The sequence below is a fragment of the Python bivittatus genome, unplaced genomic scaffold (genome assembly GCF_059951505.1).
Source record: "Python bivittatus isolate LINGU-HERP-01145 unplaced genomic scaffold, Pbiv_v1 ctg000700_np1212, whole genome shotgun sequence".
Lineage (NCBI taxonomy): Eukaryota > Metazoa > Chordata > Lepidosauria > Squamata > Pythonidae > Python > Python bivittatus.
In genome coordinates this window covers 98,054,952-98,082,526 of record NW_028277098.1, presented here as the reverse complement: position 1 = coordinate 98,082,526, position 27,575 = coordinate 98,054,952, and the positions used below count along the sequence as shown (strand labels likewise).

General features: G+C 39.5%; 1 protein-coding gene across 5 annotated transcripts in view; it reads right to left on the bottom strand.

Moving 5' to 3' along the window:
• Positions 1-5,351: 5,351 nt before the first annotated feature.
• Positions 5,352-27,575, bottom strand: part of ARFGAP1 (ARF GTPase activating protein 1) — a 39,361-nt gene continuing 17,137 nt past the window's right edge. For 2 of the 5 annotated variants that reach the window (XM_088153331.1, XM_088153332.1), the window contains exons 4-14: positions 25,370-25,541; positions 23,494-23,594; positions 22,979-23,068; positions 22,531-22,627; positions 21,910-21,966; positions 20,094-20,126; positions 17,084-17,197; positions 14,191-14,247; positions 12,862-12,921; positions 10,995-11,071; positions 5,352-7,466 (exon numbers count right to left, since the gene is read on the bottom strand). In XM_088153331.1, the coding sequence (XP_088009457.1) occupies positions 7,106-7,466; positions 10,995-11,071; positions 12,862-12,921; positions 14,191-14,247; positions 17,084-17,197; positions 20,094-20,126; positions 21,910-21,966; positions 22,531-22,627; positions 22,979-23,068; positions 23,494-23,594; positions 25,370-25,541 (1,219 nt within the window). In that variant the 3' untranslated portion in view covers positions 5,352-7,105. The remainder of the gene's footprint in view (positions 7,467-10,994; positions 11,072-12,861; positions 12,922-14,190; positions 14,248-17,083; positions 17,198-20,093; positions 20,127-21,909; positions 21,967-22,530; positions 22,628-22,978; positions 23,069-23,493; positions 23,595-25,369; positions 25,542-27,575) is intronic. The other 3 variants (XM_088153333.1, XM_088153334.1, XM_088153335.1) reach the window with 3 other exon arrangements.

The window sequence follows — 27,575 nt, the reverse complement described above, 5'->3', positions numbered from 1 at the left end:
GAAGGTGTTCAGCAGAATTCTGATCAAAAGGGTGCAAGAGATAGCAATGAGCAAAATTTGGGAAATGAAGTGGACAAATGCCAGGCAATACTGAGAAATGTTTGCATAGGCAAAATGAAATTTTGTTTCTTGATTTAGACAAAGCCTATGATAATGTAAATAGGCTTCAGTTACAGAATCTTTTGCACAAACAGTGGAGTGGAAGGTTAGTTTCTGAACAGCTATATAAGACGGGAATAAAACATATGCAAGAAGAAACTGAATGCTTCAATGCCGAGCTGAGTAACGAGGATGCATGATGTCTTCTTGGTTAACTTATTTATTGATAAATGTATACAGCTTGTGGTGTTAGAAATGGGCTGGTTGAGGACCTAATGTACTTGTACTTTTGTATGCAGATGATGCTTCTCTGAGAATTTTTGTATGCAGATGATGCTTCTCTGAGAACTTGACTTGCAACAAATCTTAGGCAGCATGCCTGATGGAATGAGAAATATGAGTCTGACTACTAATGTATCAAAGACCAGGATAGTTCTGTGTGGTGGGGAAAATGGATGGGGACCTTTTAAGACATTCAAATGCTGGCAGATAGGGAGTGGGTAATACATGGCCTGTTGGGAGGAACTAATGTCTGTTTGAAAGAAGCTAAAATGCCTAAGACCATACTTCTGCTCCCTTGGCTATATGAAGTTGAATGCAACTGAAATGGGTTACTTACAAAATGTACGTGGTAAGACAAGAAGAGATAGGGTCAACAATGAATGAATGCATGGAGATTGAGTGTGGACTGAACACCAGGTGAACGACTGGTACAAATGAAGTGCCTTGAGGTAGTTTAGTCAAGCAAAGAGAATGAAGGAGGATCAAATTGCCAAATATAGGAAATGAGAATGGGGTCTCTCTTCTGAGGAAGTTGCGGTTGATGAGATCCTGAAAAAGTTAAAAAGCAAAAGGCAATGTTTAAAGCAATGTATGGGCATGGTAGAAACAAGGATTGTTTGAAAGGATAAAAAAGAATGGACAGGTATAGCGAATGATGGCATAACCTAGGTTTAGTTGTGTTTGCTCTTCTTATCTCCCTCCTTCTTACTCCTTTTCTTCACTCTGTAAAATAGTCCTTGCCCCAAGATGGAAGAGTATGAAGGATATGTACATAATGATACAGCTGCACTTCTAGTTTAAAATATTAGTAAAAGAGGCACTGAAATCATACTCCCAGTATTAACAATCTACCTTGGAAAATGAATGGTTCCAATGGTTTCACTGCAGACAAGGGGAAATCTAACATAGGCAGTGGAAGCACAGCGACAACCAATTTGAGATATACCTTTTAATCATCGGTCAGACTTCAGAGTGGGTTGGGTAAGTTCAGGAAGCCTTTGGCTCAAACTAAAACTCAGCCCATTAGAAGGCAATGTGGGACTGTGGTGAGAGCTGGAGAGGATTTTTAACAGGCTAAAATAGTAGCTGCAAAAGAGATGCTGATCGTACTAATTATATTAAGGGTAAGGCCATCAGGATCTAGGCAGTGTGATCCTTGCCAGAACACCAATATTAATACATGATTGGCCTCCACCAGTCACGACAAAACCACACTTTTTCCCAAGCAGCACAAAACATGGATGAACCAGGGAATAAAACACAGAAATCAGAATCTGCAATGAAAAATTAGTTGTTTCACATCATTCAAGTGTACATAGAACAGCTGTGATTTAAATAGGTGCCACAGCTACAAAGACTGAGGGCCATAGCGGAGACCACATTGTATAAGATTGAGAGAGAGTTGGTGGAGATGAGGAAGAGGGGGCTTGTTAACAATTATGTATTGTATGCCATTTGAGGCATGATGCTTACATTATGATTCTACCACCCACCTTGATTTTATCCTCAGCCCCATTTTAATACAATTGGCTTATGCCAGTTAGCTGGTCATGGTGTTCCCAAGAGTAGTGATAAATTTAAAACAAGATTGTATGATTTCTCTGCTGTGAGTTCAGGGCCTTCCTTGAAAACCCCAATCCTGCATCTAAGCTGCTACTTTCCAAAAAAAGAATTATACTCTAGGCCAGTGTTTTTCAAACTTGGCAACTTTGGGATAGGTGGGCTTCAACTACCACAAATTCTGGGAGTTGAAGTCTACACATCTTAAAGTTGCTGAGGTTGAGAAACATTGACTTGGAGGATGCCTTTAGATGGTAAAAAGACACCCTCTGGTGGCTAGAGGAAAACAAGGTTTGTTTCATACAAACTATGTCATTACATGAATAAAAAATATTGTCCCCTCCTTTTGTTTTACAAAACAGGGGCACAATATTTTTCACTCGTGTAGTTTTAAATTATACTGGAGTTATCTTTCTGTATGAACTGCTGTTTCATTGTGCCTACGGTTTGGTTACTCAGAGTTTTGCTTGTACTTTACATCAAGGGAGAGCGGGGGGGGGGGGGAGGACCAAAACCAAAAAGGTTGTTTTTGTGCCTAACTTTGGAGAACAGGCCACTTCCTATGCCAGCAGTGATAGAAGCACCCACACTATTCTCACAATTCTCAAGAATTTTCTCTTCCTAGTTCCTTGCAGTGGTTTAAATCCTGTAGCAACCTTTACAGTTCAAGATTTAGCTTCCTAAAGTACATCTAAATTCTACTCCTGGTAATTTCTGTAAAATCCATTTTATTTCACAGCTTCTTTAATTACTTAGGATCATTACATTTTTTATGGACTTCATAAAACTAAAACTTAGGCGCTCTCTAGCACACCAAATATTTGTTTAGCGTAAACTGGGAAATACGTGATGCTTTCACAAATCTTAGTCTAAACCAGTGTTTCTCAACCTTGGCAACTTTAAGACGTGTGGACTGCAACTCCCAGAATTCCCAGCCAGCAAGTCCACGCATCTTAAAGTTGCCAAGGTGGAGAAACACTGGTGTAAACTTTCAGAGCAGGATGAATTTATCCCTTCACCGTCATTTAAAGACTGTCAATAGTATCTGAAAGTGGGTTGCGTACTATCAGCCTGTGACTTTTTTTACTTGGATGAACTTGGTCATACCCATTACAGACTCTCTTTGTAAGCTGATCTTTAAAACTCTTTTCAGCCTATTGCCTGCAAAATCTTCCAACCTGCTTGCACTCACGATTGGACTCATCTTGGCATACAGCAAATGCTGTATGTTGTGCAATTGTTTTGAGGGTTATTTTTTCCATCCAAGACAGTTGTTTTATTGGAGAATAAGCCTTCCTCTTCAGGTCTTCCGCATTTACTAATGTTAAGGTATCTTAGAGGTATGTTCTCTGAAAACAAAAACAAACAAGCAAATCAAACAGAAAGCTCTAGCTGATGCAACTCATATTTTTGTCCAGAATGCAAACATAAATGTCAATGCAAAGTTAAGTCACTTTTTAGGATGCTGGACTGCTTTGTTCCATTTCTCTTACTTTATTGTTTCATTCTGAGATGACACGGTAGGTTCAAATTCAGTACCATTTTACAAAACAAGGAATATAGCTCATAGTTCTTGTGAACTGTTAAAAATGTACAGTAGGAAACTGAAAGAATCTCATATCCCACAACCCAACTTCCTCTGAAAAAGAAAAAAATCCACTGACCAGTTATTCCAACTGAGAAAGGAGAGGAAGAAGGTTAAGAATCCAGTTACATTTCTCAAAGCCTTGACCCTTTAACATCCTGTATCTTCCACTGCTACAGGCCTATCATTTCCATTCCTTTAAACCTTAGTTCAGAAAATAAAAGGTTTGCCACTGTTCTTTCAGGAAGCTTTTCTGACTTCCCAAACTAGCCTACAGCCCTGATATTCCCTGGAGATCTCCCATCCAAGTACTGATCAGGCATGACCCTGCTTAGCTTCCCAGAACAGAGAAGGTCAACAGGTGTGGTCACCTGCTGGAAGACTGCACTTCTATATCTTGTTTTTGGGATTAAATTAAGAGGAGGTTCACCTGACATTTTAAGTTATTGCACAAATTACTACACCAATACATACAAATGCCAACCATGGAACGCCAGGGAAAGGTGGGGGTTTTGGGGAAATCAGAGATTGCAGCAAGACTGTACAGCAAGAGATCTCAAGTCATTAACTCTAGCACTCTATGTACACGGTTGCATTTTTAGCAATGTGCAATGTAAGAAACAGTTCGGAAACATCCTGATGATAGTTTTGGTTTCAGCCAACTTCAACAGCAGCCTTCCATAACTTAATGCCTTCTAGCTGAGTTAAACCAGTGCCCACAACAGCCCAACCAACAATGGATAGCTGGGAAAAGCTGAATCAGTTTCATTACTAAACTGCAGATATAAATCCCCAATCATGCAGAAGGGCTTTTCAGCCTTTATTTTTCTAACTCAAGGACAGCCGATCTGACTTAAGTTGTTTTCTTACTATGGAATTACAAGAAAAAAGATCAGACTCCTGATTTTTTTTTTGCTACCATAGACTAACATGGCTCTCCTCCTATAACGTCAAGAAAAAGATAGGTTCAAATACATAAGCCACCTGGTTGTGTAGGCCACTTGGGGAATACCATACAATTAAACATGAACTATGACAACTGTGATCTCCTATTTATCCGTTTGTAACCCCTTTTCTTAAAGATTTTGTTCATAAAAGTGTTTCTATAATAGGTAGCCAAGAAAAAAAGCTACTTGCAAACCTGTAATACATCTGTGAGATCAAGAGAAGTATCTTTTCTTCCATAGAGGTAGCAATGCAAAACTGAGAAATGCCCACGCTAGCTGTAACGGTGAACTGTGTGCTACCTTCTTCATCACCAAGGTAAGATCATGATTTTTAGAGTCATCTTGGTGTTTGATACTTGCGTTCCTCACTCTGTATAATTTTTACTAAGGTGACAGCAGTACCATGATCTCATTTAAAAATTGGAAAGGCAAAGAGGTGATTCTCAAAGGGAAGAGATTGTAGTCTGAAAAGATATAATTTGAGAAAAAAAATCAACCCTACCTTTGGATAAAAAAATGGAAAGGCTGCTTTAAAAATAAACATATTCTTATATGAGGAGTTTAGGAGATGGTAAAAATTGCAATGAGGCAAAAAATACATTAATGTAGACACAGAGTTCAAATATGCTCCCCTCTCCTTGAATTTCACAGTTAAATGCAGCAAAGATTTAAACAGCACATGTTCTGAACAGATCAGATAAGCAAAATTAGATAGACGCTGATGCTAGTTTACATGCAAAATATACAATTAAGTTTCTATGCAGTGATCTGGGGAGTAGGAAATGAGAAACGTAAAAACTCACATGGAAAAATTCATGCCATTGGGAAAAATGGATGCATCAGCAAAAGAAATAGCAAAATTAACTCTATGCTGAGACATTCTTTTTTTTTTTTTTTTTTAAGTAAGGTGCAGTTTTTGTGAGGTCACAAAATCTCAGAAGTTTGGCAAAAAAGAAAACACCTTCTTGAAGGACAGGCACAGATCACCTAACCATTGCCACCATAGTCTGATTAGAAGAGCAGAAGGCGAGCAACCACTGAGATGGTGAAGCAAAATTAACGAGAAAGAGGAAATGTTTGGCTAGTAATTTGAAAAACGAGTGAAAAGTACCACACAACAGCCCAAGGACTTCATATTTCTTCACAAGGTAGATACTGACATATTGAACAATACATAAAAATTGTAGGAAACTGTTAATACTTCATGATCTGGATGTGTGTGTATCTGTGTGCACTGATACACACACACAGTTATATACAGCAGACAACTTTAGCTAAATTCTGAGAAACTGGAAGTCTGTATCAAGGCTCATCAGACGTCACACAGTTCATTAGTCAATCCAAAGGTTTTCTTGGATAAAGAAACACAGGTTCTGCAAACAAGATTTTCATACTGGTTCCTGAAAAGTCTCATTTTGACATCCATTCTGGACTTCAGCCAATTTTAGCATGATTCAGTGTGTTCCACATCTTAGCAGTCTAACACTGTGCTATAGTATTTAAACATACAGAGATTACAAAAAACAATCTACTGATCACAAGCACCGGAAACAGACTTGACATATTACCTTGTAGAAAAGGATACTGGAATTCTTTTTCCAAACTCATGCAGTATAGTTCAAAATGATAAAATTGTAATCTGATTACTCTTCACTAGTTTCCTTCCGGGCACGGAGGGAGGAGGGGAAGGGAAAGAGGAAGTTGGAAATCTAATATGGAATCTTATAAATTTCCTTTAAGTGCGAAGTACCAAATTAGTATTTGCTTTTGTTTAGTTAGAAAGACGTTTGCTTCTGACCTCTGCACGTTCTGTATTGAAACTGTCACCTATCTTGTCTATCTTTCCATCATGGTTTATATCTAGCAATTTTGCTAAAATTGAGGAGCATATGGAACCTTAGATGGAGGAAAAGAATATGGAAGATTTAATTTAATGGATAAAGGAAAAAAAAGGATGAGGAATCTTATACACGCCTATTGAAAAGCAACCAAAGACAAGAACAGGAATTTTCAGAAAAGCTTTTAGAAAAGCTCAGTTTGTTTCCTTCTAAGAAAGAGAACTGAAGTTATCAAGCTGAGAGCTTCTTTAAAAAATAAACACCCTCAAATAAACAATCTAAGAACTGCTTCTACAATATCTTAAATAGTATTTTGGCTTGATTCAAAGCCATCCCATCTCAGTCACAAAATGTTAATTGGCTGAAGATACCCCCATACCAGACTATCCAAAAGTCCTCCAAAACATCAGCTGAAGTCCCAAAGAGAAGTTGGGCAACTATGCCAGACTACACATGCAGTGTTGTGCTAGGATAGTATGCTTGCATGGACTTGCTTCCTCCAAACTCTTGATTTAAGGAAGTTGGCAAACCCCACAAGGACAGCAGCACAATGAGAATATATCTAATGCAACGATCATTTCCATGAAATGACTGGATCTTCATATGGTAATTACAAGAATCTGCAAACCAATGTTCTTGTTGTGGAGGTTGTAAACAGGAAGTGGAAAGAGAATGGAACAGTGAGCATGAGGTTTGAACAGGCTCCCCAAATGACGTTAGTCCAGTGAGGTGGGAGATTCTTCCATTAGAGGTGTGATTTTTTTTCTTCTGCTGTGCTGGTTAGGGAATGAGTCCTACCAGTTGTGATTGTCCCATTCATCTTCAGCAGCTGAAGAGGATTCTTTTGTGGTCTTCTTGGAAGTCTTTTTGGCTTTGCCCTCCCCTGCTGCATTCTCCCAGTTGGTCTCCCAGTTTTCCCAGCTGTCACCATTACTGTTCTTGTTATTGGAAACGGTACCTGACCCCCAAACATCCCAGCTATCGGAGCTTTTCTTCTCAGTAGAATTGTCCACGTACGTCCAGCTTTCACTGCTTGGGGACTTGTGGGTTTTTGGCGGATCTGAGTTGCCAAAGGTCTCCCAAAAACTTTGATCCACAATGCTGTTCTGGTAGCCATCACTTTTACTGTTTTGGTAGCTCTCTCCCTCAGGAGGCCTTTCAAAAAGGAGCACAGAGAAAAATAGGGACTAGTTTAGTTCAACACAGAGAAACAAAATATGACTGCTCTTTTCTTCAAACCTCCCATATTAATTTTCTGCTATCTGACAAGAAAAAAAGGGGTTTCTAATTAGAACCAACCCTGAAACTATAAAAGCAAGTAGCTGCTTAGAAATCCAAGGGTAGGATGGGAGAGAGACTCCCCATTCAACAGAAAACAACTCCTTTCACAAAGGCCTTTGAAGTATTTCTATAAAGACGTATGTGAAATCAGTTATCTATTTGGAGATAAAGCTTGTAAAAGTAATCTGGATGTTTAAAAACATACATTTTAAAAAATAATATGTGACTGATAATGCTCTGTCAAATGTGAATATACGTTGGATAATATCTTCTCCTTTTAAAAATGAATATATGTTAGTCAATAGCCACAGTATTATTCTTCCTCCAATTCTCCTCTTCTGACTGCATAGTTTTAGTATATAATGTTATTATATTTATTATTCTTTATTTCCTGATGCTATGCAAATACACTGAGAGCTCTTTGCACTGAAGTCAAATTCCTTGTATGTCTAATCATACTTGGCCAATAAAGTATTCTATTCTATTCTATTCTATTCTATTCTATTCTATTCTATTCTATTCTATTCTATTCTATTCTATTCTATTCTATTCTACTCTACTCTACTCTACTCTACTCTACTCTACTCTACTACATATAAAGTTAAGAGAAAATGTGTTCCCAAGATATTTTAGGTTGTTACCTGATTTGCTACCCTCCTCCCTAAATCGTATCTCTCCAATTTGGTTCAGGGCTTGCACAGCTTCAATACTCTGGTCAAGAAATGAGGTCCAGACCAGTTTTACACCAGCTGGAACCCTTATGCTTTAGAACTGTGGTATTCAAACTGTGTTCCTCAGAACCCCAGGGATCCATGAGAATCATCCAGGGGTTCAACATGACAGTTTACTCTTATGATTACAGTGAAACTGTCTTCATTCCTTTGTTTTGTTTGAAACAGAGAGGTCTGTGACAAGGTATTACGTGAAATGCATTTATTAATGGATTCCGTGCTGTGTTTTTACATTGGGAAGGTTCCTCAGGTATCTCAAGTTTGAAGACCACTGCTCTAGAAGAAGGCTGGCAGGCAAGTCTGGGTGGCCAGAAAGGAGGCCCTAGTCTGGTAGAGAATCAGGGTGTCCTAGGAGACCTGTCTATGACTCATTGCTCAGCAGACAACATTAGAGAAGAAAATGATATTAAGGTGAATCATGGGACAATTTTCCTCAAAACTAGGCAATTGTAAGTATATGCAAAGAATTTGCAGATGAAACAGTGAAAGATCTAGCTCTCTGCAGGAATCTCTCTGAGCTATGAATTCTTCCTGCTCAAATCCTTCTGAAGAAGCCAGAACTTCTTCTGCAATCCTTGACTCATACTGGGAGAAAAACCATAAAACCATCCTGCCATATGGCCAAACCTGTTCCCCTTCTTTGTCCCTTCATGATTTTTTTTTGGGAGGGAGGGGTCTCTATGACCTTCCTTTTCCCCTTTTTCTATGAAGGGGAAGACTGACCATACATGTGCCTCAGGATAAAAATTTTTTAGAAAAAAATAGGTCATGCTTCTTTTAGTGCTTTTTCTTTTGATTTCTTTTCCTTCCCTCTTCCTCCCCTTGGTTTTCATCCAGAGAACTATTCCTGCGCATTGGAGCAACTCTCTTCTTTCTTTCACGCTCTCACCCTTTCATCCTCCAACTCCATGCATCAGCAATGCCAGACCGCAGGAACAGCACTGCTAGGTATGCTGAGTCTTTCTCCCTCTCCTTGGTTCACACAACCTTGTCTTCCTTTCTTTCCTGTTCCCAAGCTAAGCTGTGTCCTGCAACAGAATGAACCTTCCCTACCCTGTGAGCATATGTGTATGGAGGTGGGAATGTTCCATTCTAATCTCTTGCTTTCTTCGCTTCATGTGAAATCTTTAGTGAGAAGTCTTGCAAGTTATTTAGTCTGTTTTTTACATCTCTGCTACTTCCATCTCTAGCTGAGCTCTGTATGCCCGTTTAAACTATAAAAGCCCAATTCCCCCACTAGTCTCTCCCCTCCTCTGAACTTTCTCTTTAACGCATTAGCTGTTGTTTTAGACTGTATGCCCTATGCTGGTCTATGACTATAATAAAACTTTGATTTGATTAGACTGTATGCCCACTGCTTAGTTTAATTAAGATGCGTTGGCCAAAAACCTCCATGTTAACCTTTAAACTACTAACTGCTTAAGGCTGTTATGTTAGTCTGCAAACAACTAATATAAGCACTGATATCAAGTGACTGATTGCCTTGCACGTCATTGCCAATACACAATATTTAATAAATTATACTGGCTGTTTATTGATTCATTTTCTTGCATGTTTTTGGACTTTGTAAACACATAAGCTTGTTTAATAACCTCTAGTGTTTTATCCCAAAAAACATGGTCATGTGGGAGACCCCAGTTTGTTGCAAGGTCACAGGACTTTGGCCCCTGTGCTCTTCCAGACCCCCAATCAGCTCTGAGCAGCTTATCATCTGACCAGCAGCATTCTGGAAATAAGATCCTGCTCTATCAGTTATACTTTACTTATTTTCTTTATTTAGAAAATAAAGAAATTGTTCTGACATGAGAGGAATACAATGGAATGTTCTCAAGTTTTAAGCTTCCCCGGAAGTTTATTGAATATGATGGAACAAGGCTGAAAATGAAGGATTAAAGCATGGGATTTTGAGAAGCAGAACTGTTACTTTTCATTAAAAGGATTGGATCCAAATATTTATATTGAATAGCCCCATTGAAATAATTGGGAATGAAGTATAATTAAGTCTTGAGACAACCGATTTCCCCCTTTTTAAGGCTTCATTTACTCTTGATCTGATTTAAACTTTGCTTCAGCTTAAAAAGATACTGAATTAAGAGAAAAAAAACTATGAAGGAGAAACTAGATCTGCTTATCATTTTTAAAAAGGATCCCTTTGACTACAATACCAGCCAAACAAAATGATTTATCGGCATTTACTTAAACACTGGGCTTATAGCCTGCTTCCTTGCCAACAAACAGGGCATAAAATAGCTAAGAATAGGAATATATACAATGAAAATATGATAAAACAATGTCAAAAGCCCCCTCATTTCAACAAAACTCACCAATCTCTAATTTAGCACAAATTAAAAGTGTGCATATGAGAACCCTGGCTTAAATAAAAAGGTTTCTGCTTCCCAGGAGTGAGTAACAGAACGAGAACTAGCCCATCATCAATTGTAGCAAGTCTCAAAGTTTGAGAACAGCTGCTGATAAAGGCCTTCTTTCTTGTTCATAAATAGATTTCTGTTAGGGATGGGACTGATGGGGCTCCTCCTGAAAATGTTAGAAGTTTGACTAGGCTCATGAGGGAACATACCCTTTTTCAGATAGCCTGAACCCCATTTGCAAGTTATATGTAATAGAGGTTATATTATCTAGTACAAAACCTGAGTGTATGCATCTACCATACCTTTCGGAAGGCCCATCTGCTTTTCCAGAAAAAAAAGTGGTCACATCTCGCCAGCCTTTAGTACTTACTCCCTGGACCTGTGGGGGAGAAAAAGATAATAAAGCAAACAGAAAGGTTGCAGGGTGAAAGAACTGTGGGACACAGATATAAGCCCCTTCCTTTATCAACCTCTGAAACCAAGAAAACAGAATGGGGCTTAGCAAGCAACTGTATTCCTAAATAAGAACATAAGCAGTGCGCTGCTGAATCGGCCCCTGGCCCATCTAGTCCAGCAGTCTGTTCTCCCAGTGGCCAACCAACTGCCCAAGGAAGCCCACCAGTTCCCCGGCAGATGGTCTTCAGAGGCAGTCCCACCACCCTCAAGGCTAATAGCCACCAATCCCCATGACTTTCATGAACCGAAAGTTGATTGGCTTCTTCACCAACACAAATTAAAAACTGAAGTGTCCATGTCTGAGAATCCAACAGGATCGATTCAGATCTTTCTGGTTAATGTGCTTAGAGTTACTCAACAAATCACAGGACCTGGTTTCCTTTTTGCTTTGCTCACACCACAATAGGCGCAAACCCATGTAGTGGCCATAGTGATTAAAAAAAAACATGATGCTATGGTCATATTTTTGTTCTAGATTTAAACATGCAATTAATATACAAATATGTAAAAGGCCATGTGCAGGAGAAGTTTGGTTGGCCTCAACTGAACCATTCTCTTACACTACCCCAAAGCCACTTCTTCTCAAGGACTGGACCAGATTCTGTGGAATTAGCAAACCTTTATGTGCGTGCAAATACATCTAATAAAATAGACATGGGCCCTCCCAATTTTGTCCTAACCTTTCTTCCTTTCCTTTCTTCCTTCCGCACACCAGGAGGCATACGAAATCATCATCATCATCATCATCATCATCATCTTCCCAACCCATAACATCGCGAGCTAAAAGATACTAAGCAACACTGCTGGAACCCGACTCTGAGCAAAAGAAGCAGGGTTTTAAAATATTCTTGCTGAATAAAATTTAAGAAATAAGGTGGCAGCGCCTACTTTATATAAAAAATGGATGCAAGATATTCTTGTTGAACAATACCAAGACTACATTATTACTATTTAAAATACCGAAAAGAAACCTGATCAAATATTCATGCCGCTTTTGAAAAAAAAAAATCAAAAATTACACATTTAAAACTAAAATCATTTGGTTAAAACCTATTTAAAACCAGGAGGCATTAGCACTTACCAGTTTCATTGAATAATGGCAGCAAGAACAGGAGGAGAGGGAGAAGACACATCAATTAGCAAGTTTTAGAAGGACGTGCGCTCAAATTAAGCTGTTTCCATATTCCTTTGCAATATGGCTCATCAATTGTTCTGTTCCATCATTTTTCAGCATAGCCTTTATTAAGACGTAATAACACTTTTGGGAGATGCTTCTTGACAGCACAAAAGCTTTCTTTCAATTGTCACATCAATGGCACATAGGCTGACCTTTAATTATTTTTATAAACAGTAGCTTGGACTATCCCTTGATACAAACCGAGTGCTAATCTGATTAATACTAAATATTGATAAACCCAAGATTTGGACACACCTCACCCACACTTCCATAATACTCCACAGCTGAGTCTAACATTGGCAGTCATACCGGCTACTGCTGGGTTAAGGAACTTTCAAATTTGTTTGCCATGTAAAAGAGATGTGACTTTGGGAGTTAGAAATAATGGATGAGCTGCGGCTCAAACAAGGGAGGAAACAACAAGGCTGTCTGGCTGCAAGAGAAATCATTCCTTGCACTGGAGCTCCATGTGCAACAGGAATATGGAAACTGGCTTAACACAGGGCCTCCTGGTTGCAAGGCAGGCCACTTCATACCTTGGAAGCAAAATGCGAGACTCCCTGGGAAACATCATCCAGAATTTTCCCATCTTTCACCTACATGAATCAAGTGGTCCAGAGTTAGATGTAGATCAAGGCAGCCTGTGAGAAAAACTCATTACACAAACGTAAAAGAAATGGTTTCTTCCACAAGGAAGCCAGGATGCGAGAGAAAACTGCTTATTAAAAAGGACGACTCTTCACAATACTGTCAGGGGAATGCAAAGGTTTTGGATCCAACCTACTAAACTCCCAAGAAGCAATGTTGCAAGGGGCTTCGTGGAAAAGAGCTCTTATTAAAGCAATAAGACAAGTATAAAGCAGGGGGTTGTATATCATAAGTGCAACCCTATGTAGAATTCTGCACAAAGTTCGTAGCATTCTCTTTGGTATCCTGATGTCCAGATTTTAATCCTCAAGCATACAAAATGAGTGGGACAATTCATTCTGTATCTAATTTACAATGTCTAGAGGGCGTTTATCATATTTTGTTATTTGCCACTGATCACTCAAAGACTGAAAATTCTCTCAGTTTTTTAGGGATACTAAAAGGGGACTGAATGCTTGAGGAAGTACAGGTCATCAAAACATGCTTTTATCATGGAAAGTCTGAAGAACCCCCCTGCCAAGTAAGTAAGCTTCCAACATAAAGAAAAGGGTTCCAAATGGATGCTGCAAACAAGCAGTTTCCCAAATACATTTTCAAGTGATACAGCATACCCTAAGAGAAGTGACACACTGCAATCAGCTTTTAACCCATACTACAGAACCTTTGGTATACTTCAGATTGTTCTATATAAATAAAGGTAATTCTATATTCCCTGAGGGAAAAGAAAGTCATAATTTGCTGATCGGGAAGATGTGAGTTGACAAAAGAGGGTATGGCGGAGTTATTAGGAGCGACTAGGGCAAGGGAACCAAGGAACAAATTCTGGTTTAACACAAATGTCATTGGATGACCTTGGTCAGCCTAACCTACCTGAGAGGCTGTGGGGGAGAAGGGGAGGAGAGAATGGATTCCACTTTGAGTTTCTTTCTAGAAAGGTTGAAATACTGAATTTGAGACAGAAGGGCTGAACAGCAGGGAAAAGTGATTGGGAAAGCAACATTTCACACTGACTTGAACCAGCCAGCCAGAATTTTGGTTGTAGATACCTTGAAATACAACCAGGCAAAGTTTGGACAGGACCTATAAGTGATGAGATCTGGGACGGTAGGATTATGCTGATGCTAGAGATACACATAATTCATACTGAATCAGCTTACGGGGTTCAGAAGGAAATTGCATTTAAAAGCCATCAGTCAAGTACTTATTTCCAAAGTTACCTTTTCCTGTGCAGGTTTGAGAACATTTTCATTTAAACTTTGACCTAACTCTGAAGCCTAGTTAAAAGCAAACAAAACAAAACAAAAAAAAAATCAGTTAACACTTTTTCCACCCCACAGGACACATCTGACATGTATCACTGCACAAAGTATCCGGTAGAGGTTCAAATCAAAAAGAAGACCAAGTAGGACACCCTAAGCAGTCCATGACAAGCAACAGAGTGAGCTTGAAGCACAAGACACAAGATCACAAAGGAACAGAACACTGAGATACACAAGACAAAAGGGCTGTCACTGTATTCTTGGAATGGGCCTTTCATCGAGGTCCGGCGAGGAACAGCAGACCAGAAGGATGGGCTCTTGTAAAATAAAGCGTTCTTTTAGGGGCATGGTTGCTGCACAAGTCATCGTCCCCATGTTTTTCCACCCAAGTGGTTTGGCCCCGCTGGCTGCAGCCATAAACTATACTTAGCCACATGGATAGTTTCTTTTCGGCTTAGTGCAGTGCATGAATCCACTCATTATGGCACAGCATAATTTGTTAACTAGGACACTATGGCTTGTTCAGCAAACCAAAATTAAAACATCCTGGCTTAGTGTTGTGCGAGAACCAGATCACCATGCGATCATCTAGATCTCCCAACTTTGGCAACTTTCAGTTGTATGGACTTCAGCTCCCACAATTCTCGGCAATGGCCATGCTGGCTGGAGAATTGTGGGTACTGAAGGTCATAGTACATCAGGAAGTTGCCCTGACTGAGGAACACTGATCTAGAGGAAAACCCACAGGATAGCCATTTATGTAGAAGGAATGTGGTGTTACTAAAGTTGTGTGAGAGGCTAGTGGTAATGGCAACTTCACATTACCATTAGGTGTAGCCAAATAATTATTTTTAAAAGATGTTTAGATGGCTCCACTGTTGAGTTATCTATCCTTATGCTCTCTTGCCTAGGGTTTTCCTATTTGTTTGTTACCGTGTTAGCTTTTAATATTGATATTTATATTTTTTATACTGATTGTTTACATACGTGTGGTTTTTATTGGATTTTGTAAGCCGCCCAGTGTTGCTTTTCTGTGCGATGGGCAGTTATACACATTTGATTAATAAATTAAATAAATAAATAAATGAATAAATAAAATTAAATAAATAAATAAATAAATAAATAAATAAATAAATAAATAAATAAAACATGCATTCCCATTTAAGAATTTCTGATTCTAGGACACAGAGTAGACACGCTCCTGCATCAGAACCTCTTTCCACAGCTTAGAGCAGTGTTTTTCAAGGTTGAGAAACACTGGCTTAGAGTATATACTCTTTGCCATGATGCTCAACACAAACATGAAGAGTGCTGGAACTACTGTACTGGCAGAGATGCAGGAAGCTTTTGTTTTAATTGGAGGGTCTGTCAAGTTGTGTTAATAAAGTGTTAATTCATAGTATTAATTAAAAATCAACATTGTGCAAGACCTCTTGCATTTTTATTTTGATGCCCTAGATATGGTCTGTTATCTGAAGGATGTTTTTTTTCTCCTCTGTTCTCTTTTTATTGACCAAAGGTAGTCCTCGAGATGACATTTTACCCCAACTCCCAGCAGCTCCAGTTAGAATGACCAATGGAGAGTGACACTTGGAGTTAAACGTTGGGGGAGGGGGGACATGAGTTCAGGAGGCCTATTCTAAAGGAACTACAATTGAAAAGAGGATACTGGGTCCCCAGCAAATGGAAGGGAAGATTATTAATTGAAGATGCAAAGAGAGAAAAAGAAATGGAATAACTTGCATCTTGATTTTCTAGAAGATACATGTGCTGCAAACATCTCCTCTCTGCTTCTAACACTACAAGATCTTGATTGTCCTCTTTGATCAGTAAGTGCCCAGCTTCAATTTTGGGGATATGATCCTTTCTGCCATTAACCAGGACCAAAGAGAACTCTTTTGACTCTTACTTTGGATTTGTTTGTAAGTACACAATATATTCTTGCTATTGTTGCTTATTGGATACTTTGGGGAGATTCAGTTACTTGCTTATTCTTAAATAGAGTGACATATATAATTATGGCTAAAGGGTGGGATGAATGACTTCTGCAGGGCACTGTAAAGAAAAACTAAGAAAGGCATTTGTGTTCTTTAGAGGGATTGCAAGGGGATTAGGCAAGTAACTCAAGATGCCTGTTGTAGGCAATCTTGGAAAAATTCTTGCTCTTCTCCTGGAAATATTTTCTAACTCGTTGCTCATATTTTGATGCCTCCACTTTTGTAGCCCAGAAGTTCACAAATGTGGCTGGCATCCTCTGTAACTGTGGCCAAGCCTGTGGATGCCACGGGCCCTCTATACCTATTCACACCCTAATCAGTATCCTTGATTAGGGCAAACATCTGCACCATTGATGAAATATGAATTTCTTGGCCATGGAATGCTGAATGTTGGAATCCCTGATCTTTAAAAGAGAAGGCACACTGAAGTCCAGCAAAAGTTTGACTGGATCCTGCAACCTTTTCTCTCCCATTAAGGCGATCTTCTGAGAAATATTTCTTACCGACCCCAAATCCAAAGCTTTCTCTCATACAATAAATCTGGCCGCATCTCACTCATGATCCCACTCCCCACTCCCATGGCAAATGAACTCTTGATCTTAACGCTTACGAAACAGTATGGGTTTAAATATATATATATATATTTAAGACTCTTGCTAAGGCAGCCTATTTTAAGCAAGCTGAAGGAGACGTTACAGAAAGATGCAGACAATACTGTTTGACAAAAATGGTGGTGGCTTTGCCCAGTGTGTGTGTGGGAAGATAAAAGGTGAAAGGGAAAACACAGCTAGCAGCAAGATGTACAAATTCAGCACAGTTACAAAGCGCCCATGCATGAGAAGAGAGGGCTTTACCGGCTCTGCCTGCTGTTTCTGGCCCCAAAACTTTACACCAGGCAGCACAAGAAAGACAGCAAAGGAAGTAGAAGAACCAACTTTTAGCAAAAGATCTAAAGCACTTGTTTTATCCTAGACAAGAAAGCAAGTTGTTTATTCCTACATACCAGAGCCTTACTAACAAAAAGGGCAAATCTGTTGTTTAACGTGCCAAACCAAATTGCCAAATACATATCACAGCCAGACTGAAAGCAACAAATAAGCTTGCTAATTTGAGAAACTGGTTGTCATTTATGATAACCCAATCTGAAAAAGAAAGAACATGGCTGCTGAAGCACCTTGGCAGGGAAGCTGATAACAGCTAATTCCAGTTTAGGGCTCGGTAATGCAGTGCAAACAGTTTCAACCTGAAGCATTTCAGATTCAAAACACTTTGTTTCAGGCCTGCAATGCCACCCTTCTAATAGAAAAAGGCAAAGAAGATGGACCCCCCCCACCTCATCCTTCAAGTGCCTGTTTCTCATTCAAAACTAGGTGTTTTATGTTCAAGACAAGGTGTTTTGAATTCAAATCAGTTTGATTCAAAATGTGGTGAATATCTCTTGTGCTTTGCACAGATATGTACGTGGCTACTAATACTACTTAACAAGATTTTAAGCTAGCAGCTATGGAAGCAACGATGACTTCTGTTAGAAAGAACAAAAGAAAACAAAGGTAATATCGAAATAATCCTATGCTGTTTAAGAAGCAAATATCTTCTTTAAATTCAGATAGAGGCTTAAGACAGGGGTTGCAAACTTTCCTGGCCTTGGGCATTAATGTATTGGAGCCCAAATACAGGTAGTTCTTGCTTAATGACCACAATTGGGATCAGAATTTAGGTCACTAAGCAATGTGGTCATTAAGCGAATCATCACGTGACTGGACCCATTTTTATGAGTTTTTTGCAGTGGCCATTAAGCAAATCACTGCGGTCGTTAAGTGAATCACATGGTCCTTAAACGAATTGTGCTGTCATTAAGTGAATCACGTGGTTCCCCATTGATTTTGCTTGCTGGAAGCTGGCTGGGAAGGTTGCAAATGGCAATCACATGACCCTGGGACGATGCAACCGTTGTAAATGTGAGCTGGTAGCCAAGTGCCTAGATCACAATCACATGACCGTGGGGGTGCTGCGACAGTCATAACTTCGGGCACCAGTCAAAAGTCACTTTTTAGTGTCATCGTAACTTCAAATGGACACTAAACGAACAGTCGTTAAGCAAGGACTACCTGTATTCCCTTCCTCAAAAACATTGTATATGATTATGGCGTGCTTACTGCCTTCAATCAAAAGCTTCTCTTAGTTTGGAGAGCAAAATCACATTCTGGGGCAGAATCTTTATTGCCAACTCCTGGCTTAAAATCTCCCACAATTTACTATACTTATATAGAGCCTGAACATGATGTATAATGAAACTGATTTACCTTCACTGGATACCTGTTTCCAAATCAAATACAGACCTCAAAAACTTCTAAATTTTATTTTGCACAATTTGGGGAAAATTTACACCAGCTTCCCACAAACAGGAAATTCTAGCAAAAGCGTATTAAATGTTATTATCACAAATATGACCCCCAAGTAGCTGGGCTTTCTACCTATGATGCAAGCTCTTCAGAAATATATATGGTCATTGTGAGAGATAAACTAAACAGAAGTGACACTTATATGAACCGACTTTCCACACATAACCTCCACAACAATGCCCACTTGAAGAAAGGTTTATACAATCTCAAGAGCTGCACTTTTCATCTGTGCCACTCCACATGTGGACAAGTCAGTTCCTACAAATGGCACCACAAAAGTATGACTGTATGACTGTATGGCAGCCATTCTTTCCCACTGTAATTTCAGCATAGCATCCCTAAACATCAAGGAATGATTTACCCCTAAAGCAATCCTCACTCAGACACTACTTCAAAAACTATTTGGAGCTGGCATGTGATGGCTCTAAACAATAAACAACAGGTTATATAGTTTTATGCAGGGATCATGGTATCCGTTCTGACATTACATTAGACCAGTGTTTCTCAACCTGAGCAACTTGAACAGGTATGGACTTCAACTCCCAGATTTCCCCAGCCAGCATGATGGCTGGGGAATTCTGGGAGTTGAAGTCCATACCTGTTCAAGTTGCTCAGGTTGAGAAATACTGCATTAGACAGTTTGCTCTGTAGATTTATTCATGTCTCCTTAATTTGTCTGTGTCAAGGGAAAGTCTTAATATGACAGTAATACATTCAGTAGTGTCAGGTAAAATGTAAGATATGTATAAATTGTGTGATGTACAAAAAGAGTATAAACTCAACCTAAGTTCTGTTTAATTGTTTCACATTATTATTAGATTTTCATCCTACCTTATCTATCTATCCATCCATCATCTATCTGCACACACATACAATGACTGCTTTTGCACAAGATGTAAGTTTGATGGATACCAGCAAGTTACATGGCTTAGAAACTGCTGCCCACAGTCTGTGTGGGCTTACAATTGCTGTCCAAATGCAGGGGCTGGAAACACTACAAGAAACATACATAAAACAAACCAAAGAGATATCATCCAGCCTGTTGCAATCAGAAGCCCCAAAATACAGCTGAGTAAGCTGTGGACAGTTGTTTCCAACTGCATTTGGAAAGGATAAGAAGCAGGGTGTGCCTTGCTACCGAAGTCTAACGAGGTTGCCTTACTGGGTTATTTCAACAGCCTGAAACTTGACTGTACAATTTACTGCTAACACAAGCTGATGCCAAGGACAAAAACAAGAGGTTTAAAAACAGATTCTCACTAACACTGTAGATATTGCTCAACACTGCAGCAAATAACTAACTAGGCAGCTAAAGAGTGAACGGGTTCACCCCTTGCTTTCATCTGCTATTTAATTAAGCATACAGTGATCTGTGTTACTTCTCAGAGGAGATTCAGGAGATCAACTACAAGGAAAATAGAACCAATACAAGGTTTTTAGTGTTCAATAGTTTGTGAGTTACCTTTTGAGTTGCCTGAGATCCAAACTTGGTAGCCTGTTGACAAAAGCAAAATTGCCTTATTTCAATCTCATATGTCCTTTTAGAAATTAAAAATTCAAACACTCTGCAAATCAAACTACCACCTTAAGGAACTGGCAACAACTATGTCCCCAGATCCCAAATTATGCTTTGTTAGAGTCTATCCACACAGGAGGCTTTGAACACTACCCAAATATATTCTACTAATTTCTTTATTTTTCAATCGGCTAACAATCTTTCATATCCTTCTGAAACAATCTTATGAATCTATCAAGTTTGAAAGCTATAGGGAAAAAACAGAGAACACACAGATGCAAAAACAAGAAAACGCAAGGTACAATGGCAAATATGTGCTATTATTACAAACATCATCTCAGCAATATGATTCTTGGTGGGCAAAAACAAGTTATATAACTTTGCTTTGTAAGCCTTCATATTTAACAGCCTAAGCAATATTTTACATGTTTGTAAGAACCATGCTTATTTAATATTACAATGAAATATCTGAGCCATTTTACATTTAAACTAGAAAACAATGCACGAAAACAATGTAGGCTGGTTATTCAAGGCCACCCAACATCACAATTTTTCCTGAAGTCAACTATCTGTAAACATCTTGGCCATTCCCAAACTTACATTTTGAAAATGACTAGGAAAGTAAAAACAAAGCTTTTTACAAGATGAAATAAATCTACAGAAATTAGATAAAAAATGTCCACAAGCCAAGGCGACATACTTTGTCATACAAGAATCTACTGATAGATATGTGCAGTCAGGTCAAGATCTTGTTTCGAGAGAGAGAAACACTAGTTTTTATTGGAAATGGAACACTGGCCTTAGATGGTCCTTCCCAGGATGGTCTCATATTTCCTAACAGGAAGCTCTATAAATGTATGGCCAGGATGGGGAAAACTAAATGAAGACAAAAATTATACCTGATCAGTGTAACATGTTTTGGTCCTGCAGGAGACATACGCTGTTTGGACTCTGCCTTCAGCAGCAAAATGGGTTGGATTACTTCTTACTGCATTCAGTGGCAGATATTTTAAAAGATAACCCTTCTCTGAGGAAGGATTCAGACAAGCTGTTGATTCATATGGCAGCTGCAATCTACTGATAGATGAGCATGGCCCTCTAAGGGTTTCATCGGAGTGGTGGCATTCATACAGAATAAGACATAATTCTGGCACATGCAAGTTTCTGTAAATAAATTGACTTCTTATGTACACAAGTGATTGGTGGCTGCTTGGCTCCTATGGTGTGATGGGTTACATAAATCAGGAATGGCTTGTTTAACATCTGATCTGAATTTAGGAACCTAGCCTGCTTCTCCATTTATATATCTGAAGGGTTCAGGTCCAGTTTATGAATCCTGGTTTGTAGTGAGAAGAAAAGTCAGGACAGCCATGGTGGCATATCAGACAAAGCCTTTCTCATTTCTTTACCCACATATACTGAACTAAGAATCAAATGGACGTGAAAGTACTTTATATAGAAGCATACGTGTACAATACATAGAAGCAAATTTATTGCAAACCTGGCTTACTATTCCATACAAATTTGGCCAGTAATTCCCCAAAACCTGAGATGATAAAATCACCAAAACGTCAAGAAGTATTTAATAAATTTAGCTGACCCAAAATATGTTGGGGGGGAAAAAACTAGCATTAATTTTTTGGTTATTAGTTATGACTCGTAACTTTTTTATGAGACTTATTCCTGTAAAAAAAGTTTCTAAAAGAAATCCATCTGAGAATAAAATGAATAGATCCATTTGCCAGTCGGAATGTTTACTTACACCCTCTTTAGCTGCAGAAGCGAACTTGCTTGCTCCAGATGTAAAACTACTCCAGCCCTGAAAAAAGAGATCGAAAGTCAGTAGTCCTGCTTTTCCATTTATATATCTGCAATGGGGCTGTTCTGAAATGGTTTATTAGAATGTAATGGGTCATTTGAAATGCATTTTCCATTTCATGCACCCAGCTACTGATTCAGCATTTACTGAAAAAACCTATAGAGAAACAAGAAAGATTAGCATTCCCTCAGTTAACACAAACATTGTTATGTTACAATCTTATAATATGGAATAAATGATTATGATCTTGTAAACTAGAAATAATGATAAAGAAGACAGGAGTAAATTATCATTTTTGCTTGGGATGCCAGGAAAGTATATATACACGCAAAAGCATTCACAGACCTTTATCCAACAATTCCCAGTATTCTTCGTTTTTCAAGATTATACTGTAATGGCTGAAATAATTTAAAACTGTAAATCTTTTCAACTTTTACTCCAGACTAGAGTAAAATCATCCAATCATGCTAGGATTCCTAACTTTATTATTTTAAAAATATTAGAAATGATAGAAAAGTAAAGCAATGTCTTAAATTAGCACATGTACGAAAAACATCTACTTACTGAATAGAGAGAGGACATGGCATTATTGAGGAAGTCGTCTTCCTTTTTTGGAGGAGTAACTGTGTTCCCAAACCCCACATAGCGATTCTCTTGGCCGCTGAATTGGAACACAAAAGGAAGGGAGGACAAGCTATTTATAATCAAAATGCGTTTGCTGGTCTTTAAAGTGCTGAGAGCGCCAGTTTGGTGTAATGGCTAAGGGCAACAGGCTAGAACTCAGAGAGCTGAGTTCTAGTCCCACCTTAGACACAAAGTCAGCTGGGTGACTTTGGGCCAGTCACTCTCTCTTGGCTCTGGGAAGGAGGCAATGGCAAACCACTTCCAAAAATGTTGCCAAGAAAACTGCAGGAACTTGTTCAGGCAGTCACCCTGGGTCAAAATTGACTTGAAGGCATAAAAAAAAAAAAGTCTTCAAGGCTTTTTGCTGAATTCCATATAAAATGTTTACCTTTGATAGGAACCAACTTCATCATTTAACCAGTCTTCAAATGCTTTATCAGAAGTGGTACCAGCATTTTGCGGTTGCCCCATAGAGCTTCTGCAGAAAACAACAACATAAAAATGAAATCATACAAAAGACAAAATATATAAATTATAAGTGCAGGTTTCTTGTCTCATACTGCAACACACAAACTGCCACACCACTGCTAACCTAGGAAGGCTGTATGCAAAGTTGGGCACACACATGAAATCCCTCTGAACAGACATGGCACATCTGCCCTTTACAGGGCATCTATTTTTAGTTAATTTGCTAGTTTTAGCTGTCAGATTTATATTCTGCCTTTTGTTCAGGAGAAAACCAGTGAATGCTAAACCCTCTCTGGAGAACAGAGCAAGAGATGTAAAGCCGCAACTTACACGTACGCACACGCTCTCTAATGTTTGGCTGTATTCCTCAAATTACTGTGCTTTGGTAGCTAAAATTATAGCCTTAAAATATAAGCAAAACAAAGGAACGTCTACCGATGAGCTGAGGACAAAGCAACTTTGGGCTGTGGAGGACTCCAGTTGCGAGCAGCAGATGTTTCAATAGACCATTCTTTACCTTCAGCCAACATGGCCACCTAAAGAAAAAAGTATTTTAAGCAAACAAATTCTGTTCCCTTTAGCACCACGGGAACAGGATGGGTCAAACATTTGGCGTCTAAGACCTAAAAAGTATCTCAGACCCTAAGATAGAGACGGGCAACTTTTTCTAGTTTGAGTCTACATTTCCTCTTCCTGCCCTGCCTGGGGCTCTGGCCAGTGACACTAAGAGGCTATCAATGCTATCAGACATCATTTTGGGAATCTCTCTTTCTTTAAGTGGCAAAATGCATCTACTCCTTAGATCTCAATTAGACTAATGGGCTAATTTGGGGAAAACCGTCCTTATATTACTATTGGTACAAGGTTTTTTACTATTATTATTCTTGTTGTTGTTTTATTCTGTCTATATATTTATAGAGAGAGAGAATCAACTCAAGGTGGCAGATATACCTAATACTCCTGCCTCTTATTTCCCCCACAACAATAACCCTGTGAGGTGGGTTGGGCTGAGAGAGAGAGCTGGCTTTCATGCCTAAGGTGGGACTAGAACTCAGAATCTCCTGGTGGTCAGCACCTTAACCATTACCGCAAATGGGCTCTTTAGGCACTAATTTGCTCCTCACCATTCTATCTCCTCCCAAAAGAGATCTAAAATGTTCAACTTGCTTGCTCTTGGGGGTTCTGGGACTGCAAAGGAAGTCCTGGGGGGCACATATATCCCACAAACCCCACACACTTATTCTGGGAGTTTGGACAACAGCCACGCAGGGAGAAAGAATGGCAGGACGCACACAGTTCTATCCCAAGGGCTTAGATCAGGGAAAAGGCCATGAGCTTGCTGATACTCATAACAAGAGGTGACCACAGCCATCCGTTAAGACAGCTTGAAGGAGAAAGAGAAAAAGAAACAGCCCTTCCCAGTAAGAATGCCTTAACACTAAGGGCCACGATGCTTGGGTGGATTTCAAGAAGAGAATGCTTCTGGCAATTCCAGATGAGCCACAACGAATGCTGATCTTTGCAGGTCCTTACCACTAGCCTCAGAAGGCAAACACTATTTTTATGGTTCAATAAATAGCACATCGTTTATTTGGGCAGGTGATGAGAGTTTGCAGAACTGCAAAAATAGAACAAGTGCAGACAAAACACAGCCAAGTTCATTTTTCTACTACCTCAAAAAAAGCACTACTGTCCAAAAAAAAGAGACACTCTTTACTCTTTCCTCACAATATCTAGGGCAGTGTTTCTCAACCTTGGCAACTTTAAGACATGTGGACTGGCTGGGGAATTCTGCTGGCTGGGGAATTCTGGGAGTTGAAGTCCACACGTCTTAAAGTTGCCAAGGTTGAGAAACACTGCCCTAGGGATACGCAAAACACTGTGACTGTGAAATGTTGTGGACTCAATGATTGTTCTGATAATGAAATGAAATACCTGCATTTTGCTGAGAGTTTTATTTTGGCATGAAACAAACCTTGATGTTTTGAGTAATGTAGATTTGAGTAGGGATGTTCAAATTATTTCCGACTCAAAATGTTTCAATCCGAAAGGTTGCATTTTGAGTGTTCCAAGCGTGCAACAAGACACTTTTTCTGTTTCATGCACACCCTTCGTAATAATCTAAGCTAAACTTGGTGTTCTATTTGTCAAAAGTTATATACTGCAGAAGCCAAAAGAGAAATTCTGATGCTGTAGATCAGTCTCTTTCTCATCTTAACAGGTTAATATTCATAGAAATGCAGAATCATAGACTGAGGTTTCGAAATAATCAAGGTCCAAGAAGGTTGAAATTATGCTTAATTGGATTTACCTTATCTCTGAAGAGGGCTGCAGCTTTGCTGTTGTACTTCTCTTGCAATGACCAGCAAGGATCATAATCATCTTGAGACTCTAAAAACTCCCGGAATTTAAGGTTACCACCAGCCTTCATTTTCTCCAGTTCAATGTCTTTCCATTTGTCCATTGTAACAGAGCGCACAAAACTGAAAGCCACAATTCAACAGCTTCTTATTATACCAGTACAGTAATCAGCATTGAAACAAAGATTTCCAAACTCTTAGGGCAAAGCAACAGCAGAACTGAATTTGCACTCAAGCAAAACTATCCCACGGACTAACAGAAGAGAAGCCAGGATAGAAAGCATAGAAAGGAATGGCTTTTTTTTCTTCCTTTTCTTCCCACTCCTGATGCTTCCAAAGGAAGGTGAATAACATCACCAGCTCTAGAGCTAACAGCTGTCCTTTTCTGTTCGGGGAAAGAGTGGAGCAATGGCAACAGAGATGCCCACTGTCTCAGGGAGGAGACCTCTGGATGGACTTGCAAAGAGGAATTCACAAAACCTATAACTGCACCTTGAACACTGATTATTCATTTGAGATTTATCTGCTGCTTGAAAGTGCAAGGACTCTAGGTGGCTTACAGAATTTACATAAAAACAGAAGTCAATCAAATGTCAACTACCAGTAAACCAATTACATTTTGACTGATGTTAAAAGCAATGTGTTGAATCTATTGAATATGCGCCACTGGTATAGAGTCATGTTTTCACCTGCTGTCAGAAGGCTGTGAGGGCATGGCTTCACCTGGGAGGAGGAGCTATTTCAAAGGAGGGAGGTGTTATAGAGATTGCCTGTTGCTCAGCCCTTTCCACCCTACCACTTGGTAGGATGGGATTCTTAGCAGGTGCTCCGTATCTGCTTACGGAGGATGGACAGAAACTGAGCCACATACAGCTTAGCAGGTAGCAACTGGCACCTTGACTTGCGCTCAGAAATCGACTCATAAATAGTGCAGCCCCCGCAGCAGAGTGTACCATGGCAGTATTGTGACTGACCACTGAGCTTGCGTGCCACTACATTCTGGACCAGCTGAAGTTTTCAAGTGGTCTTCAAGCCCCGTGTAGAGTGAGTTACAATAATCTAATCTCGAGATAAGGGCACGAGTGACCATATCTAATGCATCCTGTTCCAGGTACGTCTTTGAAGCCGTGCAAAGACCTTTCCGGCCATGGTCTCTATCTGCTCTTAGAGCAAGAGCTGAGAGTCCAGAAGGATCCCCAGTTTGTAAGCCTGCTCTTTCTGAGGAACATAACAGCATCAAGAGTCAAAGATGATGCTATCCTGGAATCAGATAGCCTCCGAATCTATAGTTAGTCCAACTACTTTGGATTGATTCGGATCCTGTTTTTCCCCATCCACACGTTGATAGCCTTCAGATACTGAATCCCCAGAAGTAAAAAGGCGCCCAACAGAATAGTTCTTTAGAACACTGGGATACTCCCCAAGCACTGCAAAGAAGTTTGAGAGATCCATCAGATGTCTGGGTGGGCCATCTTAGAGGTTGATAGCTCTAATTTACCCTATTCTCAAAAAGACGTTATCTATTTATGACAGCAGACTGATGGAAAACTCGCCCAGAACCAGAACATGACACATCCACTCCTAGCTGAACACCAGATCTAACGTGTGACCTATCACATGAGTCAGACCAGTGTTTACTTGGGAAATCCCAAATCCTTGAAGAACTGGATGCTCCCCTGAGCACGGGCTTGTAGGTTGGGTGATCCTGTCACTGTGGGTTGTTGTTGTTGCTTAAATCATTGGGATTGTGTGTTTTGGGTTTGATTGTCCTCAGGTGCCACTGTGTTATTGTTGTTTAGCATTATTTATTCTGTTCTGTTGTTTTTTTTAATCATGAATTCACTGCCCAGAGGTCTAATTGCAAGATGGGCAGCTATATAAATCAATATAATAAATAATGAGCTCCAGGGCCGCCTCCGATGCCAGAGAGGAGAGGTTGAAATCACCCAGTATTAGCAATCTGGGCAAACCTACAACCCCCCCTGCAATGTGATCAAGCAGCCCAGTGAATGATGCTACCATGCAACTGACAGAATGGTGGTCCAACAGGAGCATTCATGGCATGTCCCTTTGGCCCAGCATCATGAGCAAGGCCTTGCATTTGGCTACATGCAGAACAATGCTCCTTAAAAGACTAGGGTCTCCCAGTAAACAATT